We start from the raw sequence: 27,642 nt of genomic DNA on the forward strand, positions 1-27,642 counted from the left end.
GTGGATGGCTGGGCAGAACGAATTGATGTTACCTGGACAGTTGTACCTATAGCTCCCTCGAGTGGAGGGAGATTACGTCACCTACATCAGCGATGGCGGCGCCACCGCGGTAGTTTTGAATCTATTGTCTGCCATTCGTAGGGAACCTACAGCTGTATAATTGTTCGGTAAGTATGCAATAAAATTTCATTTTATAATAAAAATCCATTATTGCACATCATGCCATTAAAACAATATTTTCATTATCTTTTGATAGTTCCAGAATGTGGCAAGGGCTGTTGAGTCTTCTCTCCGTATAATCTTTCACTTTTAAAACCTACGTGAAGTTATAGTGGAGAAAATCTTTAAAAATTAAAATAAAATTTATGATGAAAAGGTTTTTAAAGAAATCCATTTTATGTAGTAACAGTTGCCCATATAATTGCTTTACCTGCTCAAAATATATATATATATATTTTCTTATAAGCAATATCGTAGTAATGTGATTAATCACACTGATGAGCAATATCAATGGAAAAAATTACATCCTGAAACAATCTGACTCTCTAGAAAATTATAATAGAGAAACTATCGATCTACCATGGCACTTACCCAAATTTGGGAGGTAGTAGAGAAAGTGTTCAGAAAAAAAACTCAAATCAGAGGGAACAATCGAGAAAATTAAGATATTATTTTGAAAAATGGAAAACCTAAAACAGAGTTACCAAAACATATCAAAACACGATTTAGGGTTGATGGGTGTTACAACCTCCAGATGGACAATAATATTTATTTCCAATTGACCATAATTTACAGAATACCAAATGTCACAATGTAAAAAAAATATATTGACTTACTGAGGAGTCGCCGACCTGAGCTAGCACGCTTCCCGACCCCGGGTCGCCTCAGGGCACATATCACTCCGCCTGAGGTTGACCCCTTAGAAAACGGAAAGAGGGTAAACTATACAAAAAGCTGGTCGGTTAGGTAGAGTTACCAGTAACTCCTAAGAAGGTAGTTCTAGGTAAGTATGTTAGGAAAAATACAAATTACTTAAAAATTTGTGATATTGAGTATATTGACAGCAAGCACATTTTATATATGACAACTGACATTTCATCTGCTTTGATTTATTGATCTCGCAAAAGAAAAACATTTGTTAATAGCATATATTGTTAGCATATTTTACCGGCTATCTTAAGAACTCCATTACAGAACAGTTTATCTAGTATTGTGAGATTCTACATATCAATATATAACTTTTCCCTACTGGCAAGCAACACTTTCACAAAATAATAGGTATATTTACACATATATTTTATAATCATTATCAACTTAAAGTTCAAATCTTGACATCATCCCTTCAAGCACTTACATCAGGAGGTCTCTTGTCTAAAAAGGAAATTCTTGGCTTCATTTTCCTTTAGTCATGCTGAATAAAAGCAGCTGTCATACAATCTACTTTTGTTAATAAACAAACATTCATGAATACATTTTCTTTACAAAATACTATACAGTACAATTAAAACAAAAAATTCAGTTTCCTTAAGTAAATAATCAATGGGTCACCTTATTCACTTTGGGCCTCAACCATAACCTCATTTCCTCTCATAACTAATTTTGGATTGAGAATAGTTTTACAAAAGTCTTTCATACATAGAAATATGAAATACCACATCCATTTTAGTTGTAGATTGCAGATGGAAAAGAAATTTTTTTTCTATCTTTATTTTGGGGAGTTCTATTCTGCTCTAGTCAGAAACTTCATCACTTTCATCAGTTCTCTATAGCTATAATATGATCTTTCATTGAAATCTTAACTTGTGCTCCTTTCTTGTTGCCCTTCTGTAAAATTAGAGGACTGCTGTAATTAAACTTTGTAAAATGAAAAGTATAGAATTAAATTTAACAGTAAAGTACACTTAGGGCAAAATTGTTACCCAGTTCCACACACTTTTCAGCCTTTTATTTTACCTCCATTCTCATTTCCTTTCTGCCATCTCGCTGTTCAGCCTCTTAATATTAACTTCGTAGTGCAACAACAGGTTATTCCTAAGCGAATACAAACTTTTGAGTCATTTAAATCGGTTACTCCTTGTTCTGTTTTCTACGACAAGACAAAAATAAAAAGAAAAAGGGCTTGCTTGCATCATAACTTGTTACCTACCAACTCCAATCCTTGCCAGTGTTAGGTATTGTTGCCGGGAAGGCTTCACTTCTATCCCGGTCGCCGTTACATTAAGAGGTCTCCCCTCTTCTCTCTATGATTACGACTTGCATCATCCACACTGAATTACCCTTATAATGCTTTGTGTCTTTTCTTTATCATTGTCACTAATGGTGCTTGTTATCTGTGATACGATTTCAATGGCTAATGGCTCAAGTGCAATGCGATCTTGCCCCCGCCGAGATGGTTGCCCCTGTGGCACCTTCATGAGTGAGGTTGATGTCGATTTGCATCCTTTCGGCCCCTCGTACTATGGCAAACGATGTTCTGTGGAATCTCCATGTGAGTATTATAGGGAGTGGTCGTCCTCCCAGTGGGAGAGATATTGTTCACAGAAACAAGCTAAGAAAGATCTTCTCCTTCCTTGTCTCCTTCCAGTAAAGGTAAGAAGTGTAAGCATTTTTCTGTGTTGAAAGTTATCACCCGACCTGTGCCTTCTGAGGCTCCAGTTACAAAGGATGTCAGCCATAATTTAATTACTGGTGATCATAATTTCATAAATATACTGTATTATCACCTAGTGTTGATCATGTGCCTAGTGATACAGAAGCTATGCTTGTGACAGATCCCCTGGTTGCAACCACTGCACTCTCTGAGCCAGATCCAGTCCAAGTATCCTTAGTACCTGATTATTCAGAAATGCATAATCTCCCTTGCCTCCCACTAATGTTTTGAGTGGTGAACCCTATACGGCTGAGAGAGAGAGAACTAACTCTCTCTCTCTCTCTCTCTCTCTCTCTCTCTCTCTCTCTCTCTCTCTCTCTCTCTCTCTCTCTCTCTCTCTCTCTCTCTTTTTTCCACTTATCTGTATGGACACCAGATCTAAGTCTTGTTTAAATTATATAAATTTATGTTCAACATAGAAATAAAATTCTCCATGTGATATCTTTCACACCTAAATGGATAGTAGGTCAACTATGGTCGGCCGTAATCAGATATTGTCATTTTGTTTGTTACATAAGGAAATATCTTTCCTCTCATTTCTTAGTAGAAATCTTTCACTTTGTAGTAGAACAAGAAATATATCCTGTCGTAATTTACAGTCCCCCAAATTTTTTAATTATTTACACTGTACTGTACATCATGAGAAAGGGAAAACAGGCTCACAGCCGTTGACAGCTTTAAGTGATTTACGAGGAAGGGACCGGATATGGTCAAATGTTTGCTTTAAGTACTCAACATTATGCTATGGCACATGGTATCAGAACTTCAGATAATTATATTAGAACAAATTTCATATAATGTGATGGTAATTTTAAAATTTATTTTTAGAAATTAATCTTATTTTAACAAATAATTTAATAATAATTCTATATTAATTCTAATTTCCTTATTTTTCTTCATTGAAATAACAAATCTTCTTATAGAAAATTATTCAAGCATACATAATTAAATCAAAATAATGCAATGTCAAAATCTTTACATTTTTTCACAGATCGATAGAGAGGGAGAGGGAGAATCTTCTCTTTTAACTGTGATGCATATTTATATTTTTCCTCAGCATCATATATTACACATACAGTCAAGCCTCCTTTATTGCAAGGGTTAGGTAACAGGCACAGGTGTATTAAGGGAATTATCGCGAATAATTGTTCCACTAGGATGGGAAACACCTAATCTAAAAAGTTACTGCCTCTTCCACAAGCGGGTACCCGAGGGGATGATTAACACAGTAAGTACTGCCTAATATTTCTTTTTTTTTTTTCTTAAACACTTTATAATCATATGTACCTATTTGATAGGAATTGCGTTGCTCTTTGTCGCGTAAAACTGAAACAAGGAAGCAAGAACCAGCGATAAATGAGAACCGACTATACTGTGTATCAAATATTATTTAAACATAAAGTATGTATGAACTCCTTTTAATCATTTTATTACTGTATTAGAATTACTATACAAAGGGTTTATCACTGAACAGTTTACTTGAGTTAGCTTTAAATTTGGGCTGTTCTACTTTGCACTATTGGTATGAAAACTCGGTCGGCAAGAGAAATTATCGCTTAACCGCAAGTATGTGTTTTTTTTTTTAAATATGTTATACGGTTTCCTGTATCATGAATGACCGAATCCACAGAGGTCGAACCTGCGATTAAGGAGGGCTAATTGTATTATTATTAGCTAAGCTACAACTCTAGCTGGAAAAGCAAGATGCTATAAACCCAAGAGTGTCAACAGGGAAAAATAGGCCAGTGAGGACAGGAAATAAGAAAACAACTACAAAAGAAGTAATGAACAATTAAATTAAAATATTTTAAGAGCAGTAATATTATTTAAATGGATCTTTCATATAAAAACCCTCAAAATAACAAGAGGAAGAGAAATAAGATAGAATAGTGTTTCCAAGTGTACCCTCAAGCTAGAGAACTACACCAAGACAGTGGAAGATCATGGTACAGATGCTATAGCACTACCCAAGACTAGAAAACAATGATTTCATTTCAGTGTCCTTGAGTTTCTTCTACCCTTACTAATAGAAAAGTAGCCACTGAACAAGTACAGTGCAGTAGTTAATCCCTTGAGCAAAGACGCAAAATTTGGTAATCTCAGTGTTGTCAGGTGTAATGAGGATAAAGGAGAATGTGGAAAGAATAGGCCAGACTATTCAGTGTATATATTGGCAAAGGAAAGATGAGCCGTAACCAGAGAGAGGAGATTTATGGTGGTCGGTGGAAGATCTCTGGAACCGAGTCTCTATGGGGGTTCTCACTCGCAGATGAGACACTCGCCTTGGACTTTGCTCCAACCCCAACGGAAGAGTCGGCGTCAGCAGTGGTAGCAGGAGAAGGCAAAGGGGGGACCCTTCTGCGGACAAGGTGGCAGAAACTTTGGGGTAGCCCTGGACAGCACTCAACAGCAACGCATCCATCTACGAGGAAGCCAGTGTCCACTTCCTCTCAGCACCTTGATAGAGAAGCTCCATCTCCTTCAAAGGGGGACTAGCCCTACCCAGCGATGGCCTGACCTGTAATATATCACAAAAATAACAGGCTCTGCCCAAGGGGAGGGGCAGAACCACTTCGCAAAGGGAAGCAGTTCTGTCCCTTGAACCTAGAGGGAGATCGGGAGTTAAACTGTCTACACTTCTAGTCAACCTTTCCCCGGGAGAGACTGATCGAGCAAGGGCTTTGGGAAGAGATTGCGAGGTCAAAGAGGAAGTCCGAGGTTTCTTCGCCTTCAAGGAAGACCCCAAGGCGAAGAATCTTTCTCAGACTTCTTTCTCAGTTGCCCAAACCTCTCCCACTGGGAGGCAGACTACTCCAGACACTCAGGGCATGTGTTGTCCAATTATAACGCTGGCTTCTTCAGGACAGACACAGGTGGTGCGAGTCCATCTCCACAGAGGACATAAAGGTACCGCAGGTGTGACCCTCAGGCCCAGGACAGGTTCACATGAGGCCGGGCAGGAAGAATCACAAGCAGTCTGAAAAAAAAAGAATAGCAATGGAGGAGAATGATAAAGTCTGTTATCCACAGAGCCAAAAGCAAAGTATGTAAGATTGTGTAAGTGAGAGGGTTGGTGATTATCTCGTCTTTCAGCTTCATCGAAAGTATAAATAGCGAAGGTTTGTATAGAGTAACGGAGCAAATGTACTGTACAAACTAACAAAAATGTATCTCGAGGAAAGTTTACAAAAAAATTACATAGTTACTATTAAAATCAACAGCCATCAAAACACATACCTTTTTCTTGGGGGTGTTTTCTCCAACCTGTGGACAATCATAAAAAATCCAGTTGAAGTTCTCACATGGATTAACGGGTTTTCTTTCCCAATTATTTATTGACTTTGCATTGTATTCACCAATACGCTGCCTCATTATGCGTTTCCTTATTGTCCAGAGAATGAAAATAACAAGAAAGGACAGGATTGGTATAACACAAACCAGCATCCATATCGAGCCATAAAACAGATCCTGTAGTAGAGAAAAAATATCTTTCAAAGAAAATGTCTTTCCTATTCATCCAAAGAAAAACAAAGTTTAAATAAAACTTATCACAAACTAACCTAGCACAAAAATAAATTGTTATTTTACTTAATATAAACCAACATTATTTATATGGGATACAGTATTACTTTTGTCAAAGCTGAAAGACGACTCATAAGACTTTTAGCGAGGGTAAACCATCCACCCGCTAGTTAGCAGGGGGTGAGGATTAGATGCTACCCTGCTTACTCACACACCTAGGCTGAGTAACCACTTTTGCTTTTGGCTCGGTGGAGAAAGGATGTTGCCGCTCTTCCCCACAAATTTACTTGCTATTACTGACTTAATTGTTTTTTTTATTTTGTCTTTTCAGTGTGTGCTCTCTCTCCTTGGCGGTCATGCGTACTTGTCCAGGACCTGAGGGCGCTCCTGCGGAACTTTCATGTCCTCCTTGGAAACGGACCCATATTCGTTGTATCCCCCCTGCCGTGGGCAGTGTTGTGACCAGGACAATACCTACCCTGAATGTTGGAAGTGGTCTGCCTCCCACTGGGAGAAGTTTGGGCGCCGGAGTAAGAAGAAGTCCAAAGGGATTCTTAGCCTTTGGGGTCTTTCTCGAAGTCGAAGAAAATTAGGACTTCTTCTTTGACACCCCAACCTCTTCCCGAAGCTCCTATTCGATCGTTCTCCTCTAGGGAGCAATCAAGCAGAAGCATAGACCAGTTAATACCAGGTCAAACTTGGGGTTCGAGGGACAAGGCTGCTTCCCCGAGAGAAGCAGCTCCATCCCTCTCCCCAGGTGAAACTTGTTCATTTTTTGATTTGTTTGAGGTGTGGCCGTCACTGGGTTAGACCGGTCCCCTGTCGAAGGAAGCATCGCTTGAACTCATTCAACTAGGTGTGGAGAGGAAGCGTACACCAGCATCCTCAGAGAAGGATCCTTTGTTACTAGTGAGTGTGGACCTGCGAGATCCCAGGATTTCATCCACTTTGTCCCCCAAAGGATCCTGTCGTGCGCCTTCTTCCGCTGCCGCTGCCGTCGCCGAAGACTGCGCTCCCCCATGCGGAGTCAACTCTTCCGTTGAGGGTGGAGCAAAGTCTGAGGCAGGTCTCTCTTGCGGGTAGGCATCTCTCTCGATCTCAATTGAGATCCCTCCCAGACAACCTGATCCATAGGTCTTCTGGACGCCATCTCTCTCCACGGTCGCCTTGCTCTGCGGAAGATCTTCGCCGTCACCAATGAGCTCCCAGAGTGTGTGGTCCTCCTCATCACTTCAGACGTTCTCCTTATCCACCTGCCAGGAGACGTCTATTTAGTTCTCCTAAAGACCTGCAATCCCCTCCTTCACCCTCAAGACGATCTTTTACTGATACTGAATCTCGTCACTTGTCAGGAGACGAGCTTAGTATTAGCTTGCCTCCTGCGTGCCATCCCTCTTGGATGTGCACGCTACCCATATTTGAGAAGCACTCTTCTCACTTTGATCCCTCTGTTGACACCCAACGTGTCTCTCAACACGTGCACAGTCAAGACCACTCAAGCACACCTGAGTGCGCTAGTATTCCTAGGTATACACGTGGAACTGCCTGTGGGTTACCGCTAATGCTCATCACGCACCCACAGGAGGATCAACCTCTGCGGAGGAAGATGACTGTTTCCTCTCCGCTCCCAATTGAAGGAGTTCAAAGAGAATGTCCTTCGAAAGGGGACCATCAACGCCCAGTGATGGCCATAAAGACAAATGCCAGAGATAGAACAGGCACTCCCTTGGGGAAGGGTGGGGAGCTGACTCACTAGGGGATACAGCGCCGTCACCTTACCCGCAAGGTTAACCTAGAGTAACCAGGCCTTCGCTGCTACTCGGACGATCCTCAGAAGGAAAAGAATCACGCTTGGCCTTCTTCTTCCATCACCCAAACCTCTCCCACTAGGAGGCAGACCACTCTCTACTCTCAGTACAAGTGTTGTCCCTGGAACACCGGCTGCCCCGGGAAGCCGGACACAGCAGGTGGGGGGGGCCCGTCTCTAAGGAGGACATGAAGGTACCGCAGGAGTGGCCTTCAGGACCAGGACAAGTACGCATGGGCCTTAACAAATACACACACAATCTGCAAAGAAAAAGATTAGCATCAAGGCAACTCAAAAAGCGGGTGAGAGCAACAGTGTGTCTGTTCTCTACCGAGCCAGAAAGCAAAGTGGTTACTCAGCCCAGGTGTGTGAGTGAGCAGGGTATCCAGTCTACCCCCCGCCACCTGCTAACTAGCAGTTGGGGTAGTTATCCCTCACTAAAATTATCATGGCTTGTCTTTCAGCTTCGCTGAAAGTAATACCCCTATAAATAGCGAAGTTTGTATTTGTTCAGGAACAATTGAGTTTAAAATATGTACAAAAACCCATCAAGTTATCAGAACCGGACATCCAAAATATCTAAGAGAATTGCTACGTATTGTGCAGCCAACAAATCGTGTTGACACGAGAATAGTTACAGATGGTTTCAAATTATTGGACCCTAGATGTATGTCTATTGTAGGCTCTTGATCCTTTAAATATGTAGCCCCGAGACTAAACAATAAGCTCCCACTAGACATTTGAAAGACAAGATATTAGGGCATTCAAGAAGAAATTGAAAATGTAAACCAGCTGGGAAGAAGAGAAGAGAAGAAGAAATTGAAAACTTCTTGTTCTCAAAGAGCTTTGGTAGTGTGGATTTGACAATAAACGAGCAATATACAGTGTAAAATGTTGAATGCTTTCGAACGAACACAGTAAAACAAATGTGGAGGTCCTGTAGAGAGTAGGGTTCCCCTACTGTTTAGGACCAGAAAACGGATTTTGACGTAGGGAAAATCTATTTTTGGGCTCGAGCAATGTCGTCTTGATGGAAGTTCCCTTCAGCAGCTTCCTACTGTGTAATTTTTCTGCGCGTGATATTACAAGAGAATTACCGTCAGGTATCACAGGGTTTTAACCCCCGGAACGACTATCCGAAGCTATCTTGTATAATCAGGGACGTATCCGAAGATAACCATAGATATCTGCACCCCCAATAGACTTTACCTAGTCTAATCCACTAAGGGGAAGGATAAGTGAGGAGCCGATACATATCCTCTCGCCTTACGATGCCCTCATACGTCTGTGGCGCCTCATTCCTTTGTTCGCACCTTAGATCTACTGTTGTGTTGTTTTGTTGTGCGCTTTTTATCAACTTTTTTTTTTAAATTTTCTTCGTATGATGGCTTCTTCTTCATCATCTAAGTTGAGTACCAACCTTTCTTTGCAGTTTGCTTTACAGTGAACCCTCGCTACTTCGCGGTTCGACAATCGCGGATTCACCACTTCGCGGGGTTTTCCCATAACCCATATATATATATACATATCGCGGATTTTCCGGAAAATTCGAAAATACCGCGAAATCTGAAGACAACCAAATACGATATTTTGTTACCTGTAATTCCATTAATACTGTAATTAGTAATATCTGCTCTTACTGATTGTTCATTGCATTACATATGATATATAATTCAGCACAGAAAGAAATAAAACACGAAAAGAGAATGTGATCATACGATAATTCAGTACGTAGTAAAATTAAATCGAACATGAAACGCAAATCAGATGCAGTCATACCATATTAGAATGGTGTGTACTGTAATGGATGTGCTTCTTTTCCATGAATCTTTTGTATGTATACGTACGTAGTACAGTACTGCATCCAATAATATTCTTTGTTGCAAAAATCACATTTCGAATAAGCGTACGAGAGAGAGAGAGAGAGAGAGAGAGAGAGAGAGAGAGAGAGAGAGAGAGAGAGAGAGGCGTAAAATAGCGTACGTAAATTTTTATTATTATTGTTACAGTATTATTATTATTATTGTTGTTGTTGTTAATAAAATTATTATTGTTATTATTATAATCATTATTATTATTATTATTACTGTACAGTATTATTATCATTATTTATTATTATTACGGTATTGTACTTAATCTACGTACGTTCAGTATGCGCGGGGCATCTTCTATGAGTAACCAACGCATCATAGTACTGTAAGACGGGTTGTGATTGGTTCAAGCGCTGATAGATGACGAATCAGAACTCAAGTTTTGTTATCTAGCCTGTGATTGGTGTTTTGCCCGCATCTTCTACCCGCAGCATCAAAGTTCTCGCGGGGCTGGATCGTTCACTTTCTCTTTCCGCGTATCGCTGAGTAGACGTTCTTAAGTTTGTGAAGTTTAATCTGTGCTGTGTGCGACTGTTTTAAGTTGAACTTTTTGTTGAACTTTCTGTTAAATCCTACTATACAATGCCTCCCAAGCGTTCTGCTTCTAATAAGGCTGGTAGTGAGCCTAAACGCCACCGAAGGATGATGACGATAGCTGAGAAGGTTACGCTTCTCGACATGTTAAAAGATGGTAGAAGTTACGCGGCCGCCGGCCGCCGGCCGCCATTTTGGCATCAACGAATCCACCGTTCGCTATATCAAAAAGGACGAGGCGAACATTAGAAAGACGGCTGCAATCACCTTTAGCAGATCAGCGAAGCGAGTCGTTACAACGCGTAATAAAACGATCGTACGCATGGAAGGTGCTTTAGCTGTGTGGATTGCCGACTGCCGGAAGAAGAACATAGCCTTGGATACGAACACCATCCAAACAAAGGCTTTGAGTTTATATGAGAATTTTGCTGCAAAGGAACCTAAAGACGACGACGGCAACCATGCTGAAGATGATGATGATGCAGATGATCCTCAACCAGGGACATCCACTGATTCCCAGCCTCAGAAACGTTTTTCCGCAAGCAAAGGATGGTTCGCGAAGTTTCAGAAACGCTTCGCCCTGAAAAGCGTTTCCCTGCATGGGGAGTCTGCTTCCGCTGACACTACCGCTGCTGAAACTTACGTGAACCAGACGTTCAAGAATATTATCGCCGAAGGTGGATACAAGCCGGAACAAGTCTTTAATATGGATGAGACTGGCTTGTTTTGGAAGAGAATGCCGTCGCGAACTTTCCTGTTCAAAGAGGAAGCCAAAGCCTCTGGCTTTAAGGCATTCAAGTATCGCGTTACCCTCGTGATGTGTGGCAATGCTGCTGGATTTTTGTTAAAGGCGGGGCTTATTTATAAGTCGAAAAATCCTCGCGCTTTGAAAAATAAAAATAAGAATCTCCTTCCCGTGTACTGGATGCATAATCAAAAAGCATGGATTACGAAGATGCTGACCTCCAACTGGTTCCACCAGTGTTTCATCCCGCAAGTCCATGAATATCTCTTAGAGAAGGGCTTGCCATTCAAGATCCTTCTCCTTATGGATAACGCTGGTGGACACGCAACTGACCTGTCGCGTGAGGGCGTTCAGGTTGAGTTCCTGCCACCCAACACCACGTCATTAATTCAACCGATGGACCAGGGGGTTATCAGGGCGTTCAAGGCCCTCTACACGAAGAATACCTTGGCGGACCTCGTTGCGTGTGTGGATGCTGCCCAAGATGACGAGGATGAAGATTTCAACTTGAAGGCGTACTGGCGGCAGTACACCATAGCCACGTGCCTGCAGAATATTCAGAAGGCACTTCAAGAGATGAAACCTGCAACCGTGAATGCGAGCTGGAAGAAGCTGTGGCCCGATATTGTTTACGACGACAAGGGATTTACTCCGTCGGAAATCCAACACACTGCAATACGGAAATTTTGTTTGCCAGGCCTTCTGGATGCATAGGAAACGTGACTTTTCAATCCCATTTTCCATGGAGTCGTGTATTGGAGGTGACGGGTTTGGCGACATGACGACTGAAGACGTCGACGAGTTGTTGGACTGCCATTCCCAGCCCCTAACTGACGCAGACCTCGAAGACCTGACGAAATCGGCAAGTGAGGAAGAGAGTGATACCCAGGAAGAGACCCAAGAAAATGTCGAAGAAACGGGCTTAACATTAGAACGGCTTGCCAAGTTCTGCAACCATATCAAGGAGGCGAAAGAAATGTTACAAGAGTGGGACGAGGATATGGTTCGCTCGATGCAATTCTCCAACAAGGTCGATGACATCATGACTCCCTACAGGATGCTCTTGGATCGAAAAAAGAAGCAGCGGCAACAACTTCCGATCACAATGTTCTTCCAGCCTCGCAAAAAAGAGCCAGTTCCTCCTGCTAGTACGCCTTCGGAAGAAATTGAAGAAGTTTCCCAGGAAGAAGTTGAAGAGGTGTCCCAGGAAAAGACACCTCCGTCTGAAGAGACGTAAAATACTATCATTGACTGCACAGTAGAACACATCATCAGCTTCATCATCATCATTTCTACTGTGCAGCAAATTCATCGCCATCACCATTCAAGTTTTTCTTCAACTTCTTTCGTGGTGAGTACAGTAACAATCTTTATTTTTTACTTTAATATTCTTACTGCCTGTTTTATAGTTTAGTAATGTACGTACTGTATGCATTAAGTTAAAGGGAAGGTTTTAAAAGTCTACATGTTGTAACCTATCATATTTTTTTTGTTTAAAATTTACATTTACGTACGTAAAACAATCTCTCTCTCTCTCTCTCTCTCTCTCTCTCTCTCTCTCTCTCTCTCTCTCTCTCTCTCTCTCTCTCTCTCTCTCTCTCTCTCTCGTAAATTGTTTTCCTGCTTTGCTACGTACAAGTACTGTATAATTTATATTTGTAAGGTAACATATTTTGTAAATGCTTTTACTGTAAATACTGTATGTACTGTATCATTATTTATCACTATCATCATGCGCGTTAAATGCCTTGTTTGTTCTGAGCGTGGTTGTTTACTGAGCGTACACGCCGTCGTTTCAGGCGGCGTCATAAAGAAAAAGATTTCATTTGGAAGTCCTAAGAAAAATACGTAAACTAAAACATTGGTAATAAAAAAATCAACATACAGTACTGTACTGTATAATCAATATAATCGATGCAAAAACTAACCTATACATATATGTGTACACTAAATGAGTTTGTTTCTTCATTATGATCAGAGATGAACGTAAACAAAACATTGGTTGCCATTTTTTATCGTGCTTTTTAGGTGTTTAGGAAACGCATGATATAAAATCGCCTTTAATATTTGTGCCTGTTTTAGTTTAGGGTGCTGTAGTACATGCATTAAGTGTTCTGTACATTAAAGGGTGGTTTGTTAACAGTACTACGTACAAGGGAAGGTTTTAAAAGTCCGAATATACATGTTAAATAAATAGGTAAATATGATGTCACTACTTCGCGGATTTTCACCTATCGCGCCCGCGTCTGGAACCTATCTACCGAGATAAACGAGGGTTCACTGTAGCTGTAAATGTTTTGGATCCCTTCGGGGAAAGTTATTTAGCTTTTACGATGAGGGAGCCGGAAAGCTCAGAGTCCAACTAGCTTGGGCGTCTTGTTACGTACCTGATCGCCTTTATTTTTCGTGTTCCCTTAGTTTATTGTGTAAGTTTCATGTTAGCTAGTATTTATTTAGCATTGCGATGCTTTGGGCTCTATTTTATGTTTGCAGTTACATTGCATTATTGTATTTTATGTTTGTGTTGGTGCGTGTCAGTTTTAGGTAGCCTAGCCTAGAGAGCGGTAACTTTTCAGTTTGAAGACGGGCTTGCCGATGTCGTTTAGGTCTGTCTTACCGGAATCGTTGACAGTGGCTTTTTCCCTTAGGGTTTTTTTTTACCTCAGTTATACTAGTTTACCGAGTTATTTTCCCCGATTGTTTTCAATTATTTGGTATTTTAGACCGTAGCAACCCATATAGTATAGGTTCAAAGGGTAGGCCAATGCAATACAGATTGCTTCAATTAGTTCGTGAATATGTAGCATACTGTAATGAGAATAGATAAACAGTAAAACTAATATAATAATGGAAATTAAAGGGTAAAATTATACATAAGTACAATGCATGGTTTGGAGAAAATAAGATAATTACTAGTGTATTTTATGGTGGTTTTCAAGGGGTTTTTTTGTATAAAGATTTCGGGCAGAAAACTAGATTTTGAGTTATGGTGGGTCGACTACCATAACTGAAATGTTATGGGTTTCGCTCAGTACATGTATTGTCCTCAATAACATTCAAAACCCCATGGGTTGGAGTTGTCTTGATTGAGGGTACACTTGGGCACGCTGTTCTATCTAGTTTCTCTTCCTCTTGTTTTGTTAAAGTTTTTATAGTTTATATAGGAAATATTTATTTCAATGTTTTTATTGTTAAAATATTTTATTTTTCCGTTTCCTTTCCTAACTGGGCTATTTTCTCTGTTGGGACCCTTGGGCTTATAGCATCCTGCTTTTCCAACTAGGGTTGAAGCTTAGCATTTAATTATAATAATAATAATAATATAATACAGTGTACTAGTCTTACTTTATGTTACCTAACATTACATTTTTAAAATTTGTTTCCCACAGTCATCATCATCAAAAACCAGTCATTGTGATAGAAAAAAAGTTAATGTAATATAAATGAAACAGGATCAAAACAATCAAGATTTTGTTTGCCAGGCCTTCTGGATGCATAGGAAACGTGACTTTTCAATCCCATTTTCCATGGAGTCGTGTATAGGTGTATCCATCGCACTAAAATATCATCCTTGCTTAAATGAGTGTATTTACCTATAAAGTAAAGTATGTAGGTATGCAAAATTAACACTATACCTACTTAGCCAATTTAAGATACTTAATTTTTAGCAAAACTGAAATTAACTGTAAGAAATATACAAATGCAGTGCTGGCTATTTTTGGTATTTTTCTCTGTATGACTAATAGGGCGGAAGATAATAACTACATATCGATCGACTAAAATGTGAAAACCAACTCATTTTCCAAGTCTTTACTTTTGTGAGAATGATTGTGGGTTACTGTGCATGTGATGTTTGTATTTGCTTTTGCCTTTTTTTATTTTTTTCTTATGATGTAATTATTAACTGCGTTATTGAACCAATTAAAACCTTCCAAATATTTATGCCAAAGTTCCTGGATGTTGATTTACAAGAACCAATTATTTTACCATCTTCTTCAGTTCCACCATGAATACGGTCGTTGTACGTAAGACATCTTCCACAGGGAAATAAAATCTATTTCAACCTTTTATGTACAGTAATTTCATTTATTTCGGTCATTCATTATGTTTAAAACACGCTCTGTTCAATATACAGTATAGCTTTTGGACCCTGTAGTAGTACGGGAAGGAGATCCACTGGGTAACCTTGATGACAGCTCCCCTTCAATTTCGCCACTCTTCACCCTCAGAGCGAAAACTCTATTCGGGGTGAAGATTGCCATGTGTTGTATCAAGAAATACGTCCCCTGATATTATGCGATATCCTTAAGAAAATTTTTATGGATACTCGCGACAGGAGTTAGAATTCTGGAGACCTATGGTCAATTCTCTGGGAGTATCACTATAGCTAAATATCCCTTAGAAAGCTGCCTAAAGGAACCTTCCATCAGGACGACATGGCCATCTCACCCAAAAATAGATTTTACACTTTGCTTCAAAATCCATTTTGTTGCTCCTGTAAAAGTAAAAAATATCCCCAAAATAATTACCAAAAGATTGGCATGCACTTATCCATGTACTGCTAACCAGAACAGAAGTGCAGTGAGATTAGGCTATATTTATTTGCAAGCAAAGCGAGCCTCTGTAGAGCAGAGACCATTTGAGGGATGTAATATAAATTATAAATGATTATGATACTTTAACAGTGATCTGAGTAGATGGCATTTGCAGTGAAATACATTAATACCTTGACATACTGTATAAGCATTCCAAGATCCAAGCAAAATTTTGCATTAAGATACAAACACGGTAGATGGCTAAGCGCTAGGGAACGCTCTAAGCCCGCGTCACTCATTTAGTTCACGTGGTCATTGACTTCTGAGTTCATTTCCCGTTTTGTGTTTGCATTATTTACGTGATTTTCACTGTATTTGTGAACATTCTCTGTAATAAGGGATGGGTCTTAAAAAAGCAAGTAGCAAGGTTTGCAGACGAGAAAAAATGCATGATGACGATGGAGATGAAGAATAAAATTATCGAGAATCATGAGCGTGGTTTGCTTGAGTGAGGTGGCACGCCATTACGAGAGGAGCAGCCTGCATTGATAAACAAAAATACAGTAGTACAAAAAAAGTAGAAAAAAATAAAGCTTTTAAAAAGTCAAGCTTAAGTTAATTTTAAGTGTTACGTTATATGTACAGAAAAAAAAAAAGTTATTAATACGGTACCGTCCAACGCTCTCTCCTTCCCTTCCTCCCTCCCTCTTCCTTTCCTCCCTCCCTCTTCCTCCACGCACACCACCGTCAGCAACTATCATCTGTCTCGAAGGTAAGAACTCATAATAAAACCACATTTTACTTCATATCTCTGTAATCCTTTATTATATAATTTTGTGTGTATGTAGAGTATGGCTATACACTACATGTATAGCAAATAAAAACATGTTTTTTCCATTGCTTTTATCAATGATTTGGACCGGAATGGATAAAAAAAATTTCAATTATTCTATATGGGAAAAATTGAATTGAGATACAAGCAAATTGACTTAAAAGCTCGGTCTAAGAACAAATTATATCCGTATCTTGAGGTATTACGAACAAAGCAAGTCACGGCCGAGCAAAAACCATTTGATGGACATGTGAATTATAGATAATTATGATACTTTATGAATTTCATGCCACTTATACGAACCATATATTTTTCTAACGGGTCATCTTGTGTTTATTATGCATTCCTGACCATTAATGTTGCTGCAAATCACTTATTTATGGCGATTCCCCACCCAAAACCCTGGTTTCTCACTGGGGTCTCTCCCATAATTGCTATTATATGAAAGGCAGGAAAACTTATGAACGGGTTGTTTGCCCCAATACTCATGTATTCATGGTCAGAAATGGATAAAACATATATATTTCTTGTATTTAGCTAGAAATTAAAGTATCATTTATTATACTGTATCTAAAAATTATTTATTGGTCTTTGCTCCACTGTAGCTCGCTTCGTTCATTATTTAACATTACAGTATCTTATAGTTTCCATGTTCTACAAGCGAAACGTTTCATTACGTGCATTAGCCCCTTGGGCTAGTGTTGGCGTCATTTAAATGATAGCAAGGTTGATAGCGTCGCGGATTTCTATTATAGAGGTCCCGAGTTCGGTCCCCGCCAGGGACGCGAATACCGTGAGACCTTCTACCAGGGGGTACTCCCAGGGTGGCACCTGGGGGGGAGGTTAGAGGGGACTAGTGATAGTCCCTGCTGGCTAATGGTCGCCCGAGGAGGACAATGTAAATCGTCTCTGTGGAGACCTAAAACCCGCAACTTTAACTTTAACTTTTTAACTAATTTATCCCTTAGTTCAATTGGTTTTTGCTCTGCCGTAGCTCGCTGAGTTTACAATTTAACATAATCTCATTGTTACTTGGTTCTAGCAAGCGGAACAAGTTTTCTATATGCATTAGCCCCGTGGGCTAGTATTTTGGCATTAAAGTATTTTAATGATGTAATTTATCACTTAGTTGAATTAGTGTTTGTCCCGACGTAGAACGCTGCCCTCACAATTTAACATGATCTCATTCTGGCAAGCAAAACATGTTTTGCTATGTGCATTAGCCTCATGGGCTAGTATTTTAGCATTACTTTAATGATCACTAAGTTCAATTGGTTTTTGCTTCACCGTAGCTCGCTATGCTAAAAATTTAACATTATCTCATTGCTCCTAGATCCTGGCATGCAGAACATGATTCGTTACGTGTGTTAGCCCCGTGAGCTAGTATTTTTAGTTTATACTGCTCTAACTCTAATTCAGTTCGAACAGATGGGTCTATAAGAATATTCAATCTTGCCAGATGTAAGATGATAAAACAGAACAACAACAATGTGCATCACATTTTTATCGTAATACATGAAAATATTGTGTAATTGACTGAATAAAATCAATGATATACAAACTTGACAAAGGGCTGCATACATATTTTAACAAAAAGGTGCAGCTTTGCCCTCCACCATCGGACTACTGTAGGTTTTGATTTCCTATTATCAGAGTAAATACCCTAACCTATCTTTATTAACCAAAATCAGAGCTTTAATTACATTGCATATTCCAATATTGAAAAAAAAAACAGGAAGTTTATCAATATTTTCATTAGAGTCTATTTCGTCACGGAGCCTTTGTAGTTGAATGATGTAAACAGGGAGTAAAATTTCAAAAGTTTTGACCAAAAAATAAGTACTTCTTAAAAGGAAAACAAACGCAAGAATATCACATAACCCAAGGTTCCCCACTTAACCTAACCTAGGAGCTGTATCCTTCCATACTGCGGGGTTTACACCACCACTGCAACCCCCACCCTAGACTACCGTATCCTTATCTTACCCTAAGACAAAGCCTCAACCCTATGTTTGCTTCCCAACTGGCTTCACTCCTGGCAAGGTAATACTAAATCAAATTTTGTAAATCGCAAAACTAGCTTCATATTACCATATTTCAAGCTAAGACAAACAAAATTTTTTCCATAAAGAAAATTGATTTGACAAGTAATTATTAAGTTTACACCTGTCCCAAAAAACTACATTTAGCACAACTTCATTTATAATGGTTTTTGACGGGGGGGAGGGTGGATGTAGTCCGTTGGGACAAGTTTTCACTTAATGATTAGGCCTACTTGTCAAATCGATTTACTGTACTTTATGGAAGAAAGGGTTGTTCATCTTGGTCAAAAATATGATATGAAGATAGATTTGTGATTAATGTTTTATGACTAGCGAAATATTATGATCCAGTGTTACCTTGTCACTATAGTCAATTCTTTTTAGTGAGCTAGATTTGCCCCGACTCGCAGGGGTGCTCTCTTAGCTCGGAAAAGTTTCTGATCGCTGATTGGTTGGACAAGAGAATTCTAACCACTCAGAGAGCAGAAAACTTTTCCGAGCTAAAAGGGCACCGCTGGAAGTCGGTGCAAATGCGCCTCATTAAAAAAATTGAGTATAGTGAAGTCAGTTAGGAAACAAACAGAGTTGTGACTTTTTCTTATTGTAAGCTAAAGATATGGTGGTCTAAGGGTAACCAAGTAGCTAATGATACAGCTCCTAGGGTAGGTTAGATGCTGTTCTTATGTTTATTTCCCTTTTAAAATGTTTTTTTTAATCATAACTTTTGTAATTTTACACCCAGTCTGCCCCAACTAACTATGTATGAAGGTTCCTTGAGGGTATAATTGGTCACAGTATTCTATCTTATTTATCTTCCTCTTGTTTTGTAATAGTTTTCGTAGTTTATACAGGAAATATTTATTGTAATGTTGCTGTTCTTAAAATGTTTTATTTTTCCTTTTTTCCTTTCCTCACTGGGCTATTTTCCCTGTTGGAGCCCCTGGGCTTAAAGCATCCTACTTTTCAAACTAGGGTTGTAGCTTAGAAAGTAATACTACAACTACTACCTCTAATAATAATAATTGAAAAGATCCACCATCCAATGCCCTATCTAGTATTGTACTATTCTATAATAAAGCCATTATATTACTAACTACAAAAGTGAACATCAAGGACGAAGTTAATTTGACTGTTCAACAAGTAGTTATACACAACGGTAGTTTAGGCAAGGTCTAGATAGGTCAAGAGGTCAAGTACAAGACAGGATTTTAAATACAACACTGCCGTATTGCTATTAAAAAAAATTTACCTGGAAAAGTCAAAAGTGTTAATAGGAACTCACAGAAAATTACCAATTAAGATTTGTACCAATCAAGATTTATAGCGTACAAATATAGCACTGTTTTCAGTAATTTTTAACATAATATATGTTAGATAAATCAGTTCAATCGAAAACAAATTAGGATATCTCAAGCCAACAAAGGTAAAATATTTTAATCCCCCAAAAGTAAAAGTAAGATATTTTAAGCCCCCAAAAGTAGGATATTTGAAGCCTCAAAGTAAGCTATTTAAGCAACCGAAAGTAAGATACTTTAAGCACCCATGGGCTGAGCCTTAATCATTCATTTGTTTAACAACTACCGGTAATGGTTAACTACAGGAGAGCAATTACAATTAGGGATGTCAGACTACCGTAATTTAACCCAGATAGCAAACATATAGTGCCACATAAAAACTAAAATACAATCAAACAATACATTACCGTATGTAATGCCCTTAAAAAAACAGTTGTTCGATGCATAATTGGTGGTATCTTTGAAATAGGTGTCCTTAAAGGGAAACAGGTGTCCTTAAAGGGAAACAGGTGACCTTAAAGGATAACTGGTGGCACCTCTGTGCCACTTGGAGACTCGAGGCACTCTAGTATTGCTAGATGGGTTAGTTTAAAAATCCCCAAAACAACTAAAAAATCCCCATTTCCACAAAAATATTTTCTTCTGATCCTTTAGGCTTTACTAATATAGAAATTGCTAACTATACTTCACGTAAGTGCAAGCAAATGAATTATAACAATATAGAGATTTGCTCATTTTTTTTTTCTTCTTCATAGAAATTTATACAGAATATCCCCATGAGACATCCAAAATCCCCAAATCAAGGAATATATCCCCATATCTAGCAACATTGCAGGCAATGCTAAATTGAGTTGGCAGTTACTCATTTATTATTATTATTCTTATTATTATTATTATTATTATTCTTATTATTATTATTATTATTATTATTATTATTATTATTATTAGCTAAGCTTAAGCCTTAGTTGAAAAGCAGTATGCTAAAAGACCAAGGGCTCTAATAGGGGAAATAGCCCAGGAGGAAGGGAAACAAGGAAATATATAAACTATACAGTATGAGAAGTAATGAACCATTAATATAAAATATTTTAAGAACAGTAACATTAAAACAGACCTTTCATATATAAGCTATAAAAAGAGACTTATGTCAGCCTGTTCAACATAAAAAGCATATGATGCAAGTTTATGCTTATTCATTAATAATCTAAATAATTGTAGGCCTACTCCTTTTAGGTTGAAAATCTAATGTCTAACGGATTGAGATAGCTTAATTTTATTATCTCCATTAATTAACGAAAAAAACATACATTAAGGGTGACTGAAGTTTATATATGATAAATGCTCAGTCTAACATTTTAGCATATATTAGTACTGCGAATTAAGAGAGTAGCCATTGTTCGATGATATACGTAGTAGTGATAAAAAACATCATTGCAAGTTAAACTGAGGACCAGATTAATCTGAGATAGTATAGTCTGTGGGCAAAAGCACAATTCGAAAGTGTTTGTAGAAATGGAGAATAGACATAGAATGTAGGCCTAGTGATTAGGAGTGTAACCGAAAGTCTTGAATATGCTGGAAAGTGCTTGCAAGATAGATAAATGGTACTATCGATGCGACTTCATTGTAGGTGTAGACCCATGGGTGTAGGTTACGAAATGGCTCATGCTATGGAAATTTTCAGCAAATGGGGTTCATATGATTTTGTTAAAAGGGTAAATGCTCTGGTAACTATCGTCTTACTTTTTCTCTGAAGCCACCCCTATCAGTGAAATTAAACCCCTAATCATAAACATTTATTATTTCCCAGTACATTATTGCATCAGTGAATAATGGAATAATTGGTGTTAAATTACCCACTGCTCTTGAATTGTAATTGAATTATTTAGCGGTGATCAAGATTAGTGGCGGATTAAGAATGTCGCATTTGCTTTACTAATTAATTTTCTAAATGTGAACCGTAATTGCCTTTATATATTTAAAAAGCAGTGTAAGATGGTATTTGAACTGATGAAAACCTATAATATGTGACATTTAGAATTTATGCTCTCTCTCTCTCTCTCTCTCTCTCTCTCTCTCTCTCTCTCTCTCTCTCTCTCTCTCTCTCTCTCTCTCTCTCTCTCTCTCTCTCTCTCTCTCTCTCTCTCTCTAAGTTGATTTGATTTTTTTTAATGCAGATGTCAGTGAGACAGTTATCAATGCATGTTACTAGCCTAGGCCGATGAAAACGAGGCAAAGGTTTTACTTCTAACTTCTAGGACCTTTCCAACATACTGGGCAACCTCTTTAGTTGGGGTTTCTAAATTCCCTATTTCTATGTTATTATTTCTAAATTTCCTTAACTCATTGCAGTTAAGATATGCTCAGTAGATTTAACCTTGTTTTCATAACTATTACGGCCTCATTAGTGTTAAGTTCTCATTTTTAGTCTCTTCTGTCATTACTATTCACAAACCTCAGTTTGGTCATCTCTGCTTTCTTTTCTTCTATTTTTCTTTTAATTTCATGTGCCACTTTACTTTTAATTTCTTTTATGAGTTCTTGCTTTTTATACTTTCTTACTTCAATTTTAATATCATATTTGTTGCATATTTCTAGGATACTTATGGTTCTCTTATTTGATCTTCCACCACCTCCTTAACTAGCCGTTTGTCATCTGATGTTATGAAATAGCATCACTTTTTTATACTCTATTCTATTTTCAACTGGCCATGTTCCTGTTTCTGCTATTAGTACCAATTATGGTGTGGTACCAGCCTGTTTAAACATTCCTTTCATAATTTTGTACTGTATACTCTCTAGTTCTTTCATTTCTTGATCTTCTATTACACCTCATGTCTCAATATTTGCAAACATTGTAGGTACTACTCCTGTCTCATAGATTTTTATTCTCATTAGCAATGCCAAATCTCCTACTCTGTTACTGTCTCCATACATCGTAACTTCCTGTAGGCCTACTATGCATTCTAGTTTGGCTTCCCTTTTGCTTATGCTGAGACTATGGTTTTCATTTTCTGAGTACCATTCTCCTAAGCATTTATATTCATTAACTGTTTCTATCCTTCCATTTCTAACTGCTCCATCCACCTTTTTAACCTCTTCTTATTTGTGTCTAATTACTAACACCGCAGACTTCAGTGGATTTGTGCTAAACGTAAATTTCTTTAGTTCTTCCAAACTGCGGCAGTTGCTAATAGCTCTTTCTACTTTGTATCGATTGTTGCTAGGGAACATTATATCGTCTACACAAATTAAGGCTTCTATTCTAATGTTTCTCATCAGGGTTATCGTCTTCTCACTTATTGAATTAACTATGTCCGTGACTATTGAACATAACTTTGGTCCAAATATTGTTCCCTGTTTTACGTTTCCTTCTTTTCTAATTTCCTGTGTATAGCCAACGGGGCTCTTGATAATTGCTTTAGCTTTCTCATTTAATTTATATATCATCTTTCCCTACCATCACACTTAGTTTTTTTATACAATCTTTCAAACACACTTTATCGAAACTTGATAGAAGAGGGAAAGAAACTATATACAAATTTGCAATTTGAAGAAGAAGAGAAAAGGATCGGCGATTGTCAAGAGATTGGTTAAAGTTTCTGTGCAGCATTTGAGAGTATCCTATCTGAAAATATGAGCAACTTTGTTTGATTAGAACTTGAATGGGTGACCACTGACCATTAAGAACTGCCAGATGCTGCCGACATATAAGCCCTTGAATATGAGCAGGGCAGGAATTTGGGAAGACAAACTCGTTCCTAAAAAGAGTAACACCTTTTGAGGTCACACGCTTTTTGTTACCTACTTCCTCATGCGTCAGAATAAGAAGGGTGAAATAAATTCCCCTGCAACACGAAGAAAGGATGTAAACCCGCAAGTTGAATCGATAGACTAAATACATTTGTTCAGTGACAACATGCTTTGACTGCTTCCAACACCAGATCCTTCTGCAAAGAACACGCATTATCGATGTTACCTGGTCTTTTTTTAATAAGTTATGAATATCATACGCAGCTTGCTAGAACATTAATGACTTTGAAATTACACCAAAGAAAATTATCGTAATTCATATCCTCTTTTATACGAGCATGTCCTAAGGCAGGTCACATGTTCTTAATTATAATCAGACCTCGTGAAAGAGGGTGATCGAGAAAATCAGTGGTAATGAATAGATAAGCCAAACTGAATAAACACAAATGAAAACCGTTCTATTGTTGTCAACGGCATGGGATCACAACGAAACATAGAAAATGATGGCTCAAGGTTAATAACAAATTCTCTTCCTTGTTTCCACATTGAGCAGTGAATGCCTCCCAGACAGAAACTTTGTTGACAAACAGTACTGAGAAGTTGTGTTTATTGTTCTGCAACGCGACATCGAATTCTGTTTACGCTTTGACAGGTGACTGATTTTCACTGGATGTGCAAGATTATATAAAGACATTAATCATAGCCCCTGCCATATAAGCTAACGCTTCCAACGATATAAAATATCCCGCTCTTTACTTGTGTCGAAGTGTTGGAAAGAATATTTACTGAATCTATATGACAACGGTAGCATAACGCTTCTCATAACAAGGGTTTTGCTTAAAGATTTCCAAATAAGGTTGTTATGAAGGGTTAATCATGTATATTGTGCATCATAAACACGCTTCTATTGCATCTTTAAGTAAGATATATAACAAACGGTGTTAGACACGGCAAACCCGGACCCTCCCACGTGAACCATCACGAAAACACTACCATTGCTCTAATTATTATTATTATTATTATTATTATTATTATTATTATTACTTGCTAAGCTATAACCCTAGTTGGGAAAGCAGGATGTCATAAGCCCAGGGCCTCCAACAGGGAAAATAGCCCAGTGAGGAAAGGAAGATAAAATATTTTAAGAGTAACAACATTAAAATAAATATCTCCTATATAAACTATAAAAACTTCAACAAAACAAGAGGAAGAGAAAGAAGATAGAATAGTGTGCTCGAGTGTACCCTCAAGCAAGAGAACTCTAACCCAAGACAGTGGAAGACCATGGTACAGAGGTTATGGCACTCCCCAAGACTAGAGAACAATGGTTTGATTTTGAAGTGTCTTTCTCCTAGAAGAGCTGCTTACCATATCTAGAGTCTCTTCTACCCTTACCAAAAGGAAAGTGGCCACTGGACAATGACAGTGCAGTAACCCCTTGAGTAAAGAAGAATTGTTTGGTAATCTGTGTTGCCAGGTGTATGAGGACAGAGGAGAATATGTACAGTAAATAATAAGCCAGACTATTCAGCGTGTGTATGTAGGCAAAGGGAAAATGCACCGTAACCAGAGAGGACCCAATGAAGTATTGTCTGGCCAGTCAAAGGACCCCATAACTCTCTAGCGGTAGTTATGGGGTCCTTTGACAGGCCAGACAGTACTTCATTGGATCCTCTCTAATGTTTTTCTAGAGCTGTGTGTGTGTACTACTTACCTATTTCTGTGCGCCATTAGAAAGTAAATTATTTAGATATAAGGCTGGTTAAGTACATTGCTAAAGTACTCTTAAACCTCCTTCCAACTTCGTTTGCGGAGGTAATAATAATAATAATAATAATAAGTCACATTTACGAGTCATTGTTTTTGCTTTTGGTTGCATAGGGCTAGTGCTGTAAAGCATTTAACACTTTCACAGTGTCAAGTCTTAAATTTTCTGTATAAGATTTGTAATAATGAAAATTGTTTTCAAGTCTTCATTAAGGATTAATGATATTGTGTGTGTGTGTGTGTATTAAGTGCAAAGTAGAGACCAGATTCTCTAAGAGTGTAGTAGTGTAGGAAGCACAATGTTTGAAATGTATTTTGGTGTATTTATTGTCAATGATATCAAACGAGTGGGAATCTGAACTTTATGAAGTCAGGTGAGGTTGAATTTAACCTTCAATGTCACAGAAGGTCAAAGGCTTAGTGTCATTTTAAAGCCCATGTGTGGTTTTCTCTCTGCCATTAATATTAACCGAGTGTGTTTCTGTAATCTGAGAGAAGTGATTTTGGAATCTGAGGACTTTGAAAATTCATCTTCAAAATTATGTATTTTCACTATTTTGATGTATAGAATTCTATTATATTTTCGGCATCGGAAAATGACGAGTTTGGTCTTAAATTTAGTTTCAAGTAAATCGGATAATATTTGACATAGTTAAAAAGTCGATTCTGACCTTTCGAGTCACTGTGACCTTAACCTTGATCCTATAAGGTCCAATTTTTAATGGGGGCTATTGTGTAATAGTGTCTCTCTCTTAAAAATTTTCGAGGAAAATCAATCCTGTAGTTTTTTTCCGTAAAGTAGATAATAAAGAAATCACCAGCCACCCGTTGAGATACTACCGCTAGAGAGTTATGGGTTCTTTTGGCTGACGAGACACTACTATATTGGATCTTTCTCACTGGTTACGGCTTATTTTCCCTTTGCCTACACACACACAACACACACTGAATAGTCTGGCCTATTGTTTAAATATTCTCCTCTGTCCTCATACACCTAACAACACAGATTACCAAACAATTCTTCTTTCAAGGTATTAACTATCGCACTGTAATTGTTCAGTGGCCACTTTCCTCTTGGTAAGAGTAGAAGAGACTCTTCGGCTATGGTAAGCAGCTCTTCTAGAAGAAAACTCCAAAATGAAACCATTCTTCTCTAGTATTGGGTAGTGCCATAGCCTCTGTACCATGGACTTCCACTGCCTTGGGTTAGAGTTCTCTTGCTTGAGGGTACACGCGAGCACACTATTCCATCTTATTTCTCTTCCTCTTGTTTTGTTCATGTTTTTATATTTTAAATAGGAGATATTTATTTCAATGTTGTTACTTCTCTTGGAATATTTTACCTTCCTTTTTTCCTTTCCTCACTGGGCTATTTTCCCTGTTGGAGCCCCTGGGCTTATAGCATCCTGCTTTTCCAACTAGGGTTGTAGCTTTGCAAGTAAATAATAATAATAATAATAATAATAATAATAATAATAATAATAATAAACGGACAAAAACTCAGACAAAGAAATCTACCAAGAACAATACCCCTCGTCTACCTCGATGAGAACAGAGTAATAAATAACAGTGCATACCGCAACATGACACTTATTTATCCTCGAATCAAGCGAACTCTTAAGTTTATGTTAAAGAATTATCATACTCCATAACATATATGAAAATTAAAATAGACTGTTAAATACTTTAAATGTGGTTTAGACACGCAATCATACACTGCGCAGGTGTCAAATCCCTTCTGGGTGTTCAAAGCTGGAGTCTGGACTCGAGAGAATGGTTAGTTGGTCTGCTGATGTCCGTCGAGCAAAGAAACTTCTTGAAGACTGTAGTGAATCTTGTGACGATGGTATGTAATGCATGACATTGAATTTCATTCATTGCTCTTCTCTTGGATTCTCAGTAGGCTGTGTCTCTTTCAACTAATGTTTTCATTAATAACAATATTTCACAGTTTAAAGCGTGGAGAGCTGATATACAGTACTGTAGTCCCTTTTGAAAATCTGAATTCACAAATGTGAAGATATTATTGACATGTTCTCAAATAAACCACTTCATAAGCTGTATGCTTAGACATGCTCCTGCTTTTTACCCTAGATTACCTTAAAAAAAAATTCCAAATTCTTTAAATTTGAAGCTAGTAAAACCGAAATTACAATACAAATATCATTACCTTTAAAATTACATTGAAACCATGCAAATTACCCGAAACTAAGGCAATTACCTTAAAAGTTTAAACCCTAAATTAACAAGTATAAACTTTAAAATTTTAATTTCAGAACATCCAATGCC

General features: G+C 38.1%; 1 protein-coding gene across 3 annotated transcripts; it reads right to left on the minus strand.

The window, feature by feature from the left end:
- Positions 1-528: 528 nt before the first annotated feature.
- LOC137634969 (uncharacterized) lies at positions 529-20,419 on the minus strand. Of its 3 annotated transcripts, none has more exons than XM_068367543.1 (4): positions 20,348-20,419; positions 20,241-20,307; positions 5,888-6,118; positions 529-1,824 (listed from the first exon to the last, which is right to left on the minus strand). In XM_068367543.1, the coding sequence occupies exons 2-4, from the start codon at positions 20,277-20,279 to the stop codon at positions 1,756-1,758; spliced, it is 339 nt and encodes a 112-aa protein (XP_068223644.1). In that variant the 5' UTR covers positions 20,280-20,307; positions 20,348-20,419; the 3' UTR covers positions 529-1,755. The 3 variants fall into 3 exon arrangements, with proteins under 3 accessions (XP_068223644.1, XP_068223643.1, XP_068223642.1); XM_068367541.1 differs by lacking the exon at positions 529-1,824 and adding an exon at positions 5,457-5,627; XM_068367542.1 differs by lacking the exons at positions 529-1,824; positions 20,348-20,419 and adding an exon at positions 5,448-5,627 and having other exon boundaries at positions 20,241-20,339.
- Positions 20,420-27,642: the final 7,223 nt, after the last annotated feature.

The sequence above is a fragment of the Palaemon carinicauda genome, chromosome 45, assembly GCF_036898095.1.
Source record: "Palaemon carinicauda isolate YSFRI2023 chromosome 45, ASM3689809v2, whole genome shotgun sequence".
Lineage (NCBI taxonomy): Eukaryota > Metazoa > Arthropoda > Malacostraca > Decapoda > Palaemonidae > Palaemon > Palaemon carinicauda.